The sequence below is a fragment of the Sinocyclocheilus anshuiensis genome, unplaced genomic scaffold (genome assembly GCF_001515605.1).
Source record: "Sinocyclocheilus anshuiensis isolate Anshui unplaced genomic scaffold, SAMN03320099.WGS_v1.1 scaffold1829, whole genome shotgun sequence".
Classification (NCBI taxonomy): domain Eukaryota; kingdom Metazoa; phylum Chordata; class Actinopteri; order Cypriniformes; family Cyprinidae; genus Sinocyclocheilus; species Sinocyclocheilus anshuiensis.
This window is the reverse complement of record NW_015536583.1, coordinates 155,059-160,523: the sequence shown is the minus strand read 5'-3', so window position 1 is coordinate 160,523 and position 5,465 is coordinate 155,059. Positions and strand designations below refer to the sequence as shown.

The 5,465-nt window shown below is 35.7% G+C and overlaps 1 protein-coding gene across 1 annotated transcript in view; it reads right to left on the bottom strand.

Annotated features, from left to right (window-relative positions):
• Positions 1-3: 3 nt before the first annotated feature.
• hnrnpr (heterogeneous nuclear ribonucleoprotein R) overlaps positions 4-5,465 on the bottom strand; it is a gene marked incomplete at its 3' end in the record, with an annotated part of 13,418 nt that continues 7,956 nt past the window's right edge. Inside the window, exons 4-7 of the mRNA XM_016505612.1 lie at positions 4,517-4,624; positions 2,988-3,101; positions 2,412-2,588; positions 4-126 (exon numbers count right to left, since the gene is read on the bottom strand). Of these exons, the coding sequence (XP_016361098.1) occupies positions 4-126; positions 2,412-2,588; positions 2,988-3,101; positions 4,517-4,624 (522 nt within the window). The remainder of the gene's footprint in view (positions 127-2,411; positions 2,589-2,987; positions 3,102-4,516; positions 4,625-5,465) is intronic.

The window sequence follows — 5,465 nt, the reverse complement described above, 5'->3', positions numbered from 1 at the left end:
GCCGAAGTCCTCCAGGATACTCTCCCGGGTCTTGTTCTTTGGAATGGACCCGACGAACAGACGGTTGTTGGCCACAGAGATGCAGACGCCCAGATATTTGCCCGACCGGATCTCGTAGTTATCACACTGATGCCAAACACACACACACACACACACACACGTTACACACCGTAAATACAAAACCACATACAATCAGAACCCGATTAGATGTGTGTGTCAGGGTTCCCACTCTTTCATGAACACCAGATTCAAGGACTTTTTAAAGCACCATTTACTTTATATCAAGCACCGCTCAAATTCACACCCCAGAATATGTAGTGTCACGAAAGACCTTACAGTACTTAACATTTCACTTACACTTAACATTTACATTAAACATTTCAGAGTAATAATGTTTTGAATGTGTAGGTTTAATAAATTTAGACCGTTTTGAGCAGTCGTGTTCAAAGAAATTGAATGAAATCCATTGAAGTCAGTACTGGTAATATTCAAATTAAATTTCTAAAATATTGATCAAATATGCATCAAACTGATTTTTGCTGTAGTTCTTGTACAATGAAAGAATTTCTCAATTTTTAAATGAATAAAAAGTGGTTAAATGTTGTAATAACTTGGTAAAACCTGTTAACATTAAAAATTTGCACATTCACTCAAAAGAGACGTTACTCATTAATAAATAAACTCAAGTCAAAATAATTTAGTAAATGACTTATTGTAAATCCCATTTTTTCATCTTTGATTTAGAGGAACGCAGCTGCTCAAAGCGTCAATATTTTTTGAAAATATTTAATGAACAAAAAAAATAAATAAAAAAATAGGACTTTCTATTTGCTTTTAAAAATGAACTCCCAAAATTTACTGCCAGATTCTGGAAGATAAATCCTTCAAACAGTGGTACAAGAGGATGTGGTGCTGGTCCTTCAAGAGTCACTCTCAGCTTATCTGTCTATAAAGCCTATAAAATAGCCTTCATGTATTTCACAACACTTAAGTAGGGGTCATCCGTCATGCACGGATCTAATATAGGCTACTGATACACATGACAAAAATTTAGGAGCACCTTCTGATCAACGATCAAAAATTCTGATCAAAAACTAGCCTTTCTAATACGAGCTTCAGACGTTTAATGAGGCTCAGAGGTGGCATGAGTGCAATTAAATTCATGTGGAGATTAACGTTTTAAATATAAAATTTTGAATACATAAATATTAAATGATTTAAATAACTGAAATTATTCCTAAAAATGAAACTGAAACCACCAGCAGGTGGCGGTAAGTCACTGATTTTATCACTGAATCATTCATTCAATTGATTCGTTCGAACGGCTGATTCATTCAGGAATGAAACGAGTCTTTATGAATGGGTAATCGTGAATCACTGACTCACTAGATTCCTTCAAAAACGCACTTTCATTCATGAATGAAGCACCGCTGTTTGCTTTTTAGAGATGCGCAGCCGCTGAGCTGTTGAAATAGTGCCATAAACAACATTTATTTCAAATTTAATTCAAGCACTTTCAAGAACTTATGTCTGTTTTCAAGTACTTTCCAGGCCTTGAATCCATATGTCTGAAATTCAAGCACTTTCAAGAAGCGTGGGAACCCTGGTGTGTGCATGTACATATATAGTTGTTGTTTTATCACCTTTGGTCACCCATAAGTAGCTATTTATTAATTTGATAATTGATTTTTTTCAGCTGTTTTTGTTGTTATTTAAATTATTAAAAACATTTTTGAAATTGAATTAAAGCTGAAATAAAATATAAAATTTCATTAAAATAATTATAAAAAAACCCTTGGCACGAAAGTTGAAGCACAAAAATTACTCACTGCAGAAGTATTTCTGTCTTGTTTTCCAGTTTAAACATCTTTAAATGAAGATGCATTTACTGGAGAAGCAAAATTACTAAAGATAATGAGTCTTGTTTTTTTATTTTATTTTTTTTAAGCAAATTTATATTTAATACAAGACAAAATATCTGCCAACGGGGTTAGAAAAGTAAGTTTATGACTTCATTGGCATATTGGAAAATATTTTCCATAGCATAGGAGCATAGGAGTTAATTTTGTTTTTATATATTTAATTTTTTTAAATATATTTTATATTTTAAATTGATTTCATTAAATTATAGCTATTTTTTCATGTGCTTTTGGTATTTTTGTTATTACTATATTACTATTTAGGTTTAATTTGTTATTTTTGTCTTGTTTTGTCTTGCAAAATGACAACAAAAAAAAGTATCAAAATGAAATGAAATTACGCTAACAAAAGTTAATGAATAAAACTATAATAGTATATAAATATAACTAAAATAACACTGTATAAGGGGCTAACGACTGATTTTCATTCATTATTGTTAGCGATTATGGATCAGCGTGTAAGCCCACGGTGAGCATCAGGACGACCCGCACCAGTTTGACAGCTTCCTGCGCGGCTTCTTTGCTGCAGAAGGTGATGAAGGCGTAGCCGCGGTTCTGACCGGTGAGAGGATCCATCATCAGCCTCAGATCCCAGATAGAGCCGGCCTTCTCAAACAGAGGAACCAGCTCGTCCTCGTACAGATCCCGCGGGATCTTCCCCACAAACACCTGCAAGAACACACACAAACAGACACACCCGCAAGAACACACACAAACAGACACACCCAGACACACAGACACACACACAGACACACACAAACAGACACACACACACACACACACACACACACACACACACAAACAGACACACCTTAAGTCGTAGCCGCGGTTCTGCCCGGTGAGCGGATCCATCATCAGCCTCAGATCCCATATGGAGCCGGCCTTCTCAAACAGAGGAACCAGCTCGTCCTCGTACAGATCGCGCGGGATCTTCCCCACAAACACCTGCAGGAACACACACACACACACACACACACACACACACACACACACACACACACACACACAGGTGTCAGCTCAGTCGCTCAGCGCTGGCGCTCACAGAACCGCCAGAGTGTGACAGTAAACCTCGGTGCCGATGCCGGGCTGCGGGCCGGAAAACACTTCCTCTGGAGGAGGGCCGCCGTACTTCCTCTGGCCTGTCGTGACATCTAGAGTGTATCCCGTCCTCTCCAGCAGAGCCTGAGACACATTCAATCTCAATTCAGTTTGATATTCATTCATTTGGATACAGAGGCAATCAGGTTCAGTACATGACAATTCATCTCAATGCTGCAAACTACAATAAACCCGTCAGGTGGTACATCACTGAATCATCACTGAACGGACTTTAGCTGGAAAATGACTCTTTGTTATTGTCTTCTTGCATTATTGAAACTATTTTCCTGTTGACACTGTGAAGCTGCTTTGACACAATCTGTATTGTATAAGGCGCTGTATAAACAAAGGTGGCTTGACTACTATACTATAAACCGATATTTAAATTGCACATACGCTTGTATAATGAAAATATCAACATTTATTATGAAAACTTTTTAATGATACAATTCGGTTTCTACACCAGTTTGTTGTTGAAGTAGAAACATTTAAACAGTGGATGCCATAGCTTGTTTTCATGACGGATTTACTCAAACATACATTAAATAGTTTTTTAATGATGCATTTTGACTTTTAGTGTTAAAGATGTCAACAACACAGCTTGAGATCAATAATGTCACAATGATACATTTACCTCAGGAAAGACATTCAGTGATCATAAACTCGACAGTCAGCTAGAAAAAATAATTGTATGCTAATCACTGTTTTAGTCAATAATTTAATTCATACAAAACTATTTCAGACTGAAATGTGCTATCTTACACGCACAAGCACTAAAACAAGCTGTTTTTCTTTTGAAAAACAGATTAAATGATGAATAATACAATATTTTATTTTAAATGTGTGATTTCTAGACATGGAAAAGTCTTGGAAATTAATATAAAAACTAGGGATGCACGATATTATCGGACCGATATCGGAACTGGCCTGTCACTATAAAATAACTTAATTATGGTTTAATTCTAACAAATAAGTTTTTCTTAAAAACTAACCAAAATTAAAAATAATTAGTTTATAATTTCCACACAGGAGAGACTTGGTGGTGTTTCCAAACTAAAGGAAATATATCGGTATCGGCCAAAATGAGTTGAAAAATATCAGATATCGGCAAAATCCAACATCGTGCATGCTTAACAAAAACAATTAATTTAATAATCAATAAAATATTTTAGCAGGTTTTTTTGTATATTCAGCGTATGTCTGTATATTGTTATCATGTTGATAATGTTAAATGCCGAATTACTGCCAGCACCTTTAGAGAAACATAATTTTTCCCTCCTATGTTTGAATAAAATGATCCATATTGTAAAATCAGGAGTGACTGGAAGAGTCATGCAAATTAATTGCTCAAAGCAAGCAGGAATCCTAAAACTGTGTTATTTGAATGTTCAGATACCAGCAGTGTCCATGTATTAACATTAAAAAGCGGAGTGAAGAAGCTTGAGAAGAACAGGCAGTCACAGATCACGAGATTGAGTTTCTGATGAAGAGAGTAGCACCTTTATCTTGGCCTCGTCTGGGCCTTTCGTGGACTCCTGCACTTTATTGCCCTGCTTTTCTCTCTGTCGGTACGTCTTCATCACGCCGCACAGGAAGGCGCTCTTATTCTGCAACCAATCAGAGCAAAGGACGTGACCTCAGATCAGTCTGAGTATATATCCAAATACAATCTGATCAAATATACAAAAGGAAGGCTTGACAAATACTTCTGAACTTTTTTCACCAAATATTTAGTAAATATTCAGTTTGAAAGACATAAATAAACACATGAATGTCTGTAAGAAGTAAGGAAAAAGAAAAGATAGTCATATGCATTTACACGCTTAATTGTTTACCTATTGAACGGACTGTTTGCCATCCAATCATTTTATTTGAATCAATCACTGTACAACCCGTCAAAATAAAAGTTCGGTTTAACTTGAAGACATTGTGCCAGCAATATATTAGCCTACTATTGTTCATTACAACTTTATTTTGTTTTTATGCATTCTAATAATTAGATGTGTTAAAACACATAATTTGGTAACGATAAAACATACGGTGAGAAAAAACTGAACATTTCATACGGCCCTAAACATATCATACTTGTTAAACTTTTAATAAATTGATGTAAAAAGTTTCCTGATTTTAATCAATTAGACATGCTTTTTGATGAATAAAATATCATTTAACCATTTAAAAAGGAGTCCAGAAAAATAAAAATGGAAAAAAACAGAATACAGAAAAAAATAAAACAGAATTTGGGGAAAAAATAAAACTGATTTCATAGGGCCCTACATTCAGTTTCTTATTGCTAACGGATGATGATAGTGTGTGTGTGTGTGTGTGAGAGTGTGTGTGTGTGTGTGAGTGTGGGTGTGGGTGTGTGTGTTTGAGTGAGTGAGTGTGGGTGTGGGTGTTTGAGTGAGTGAGTGGGTGTGTGTGTTTGAGGGTGTGAGGGAGGGCGTG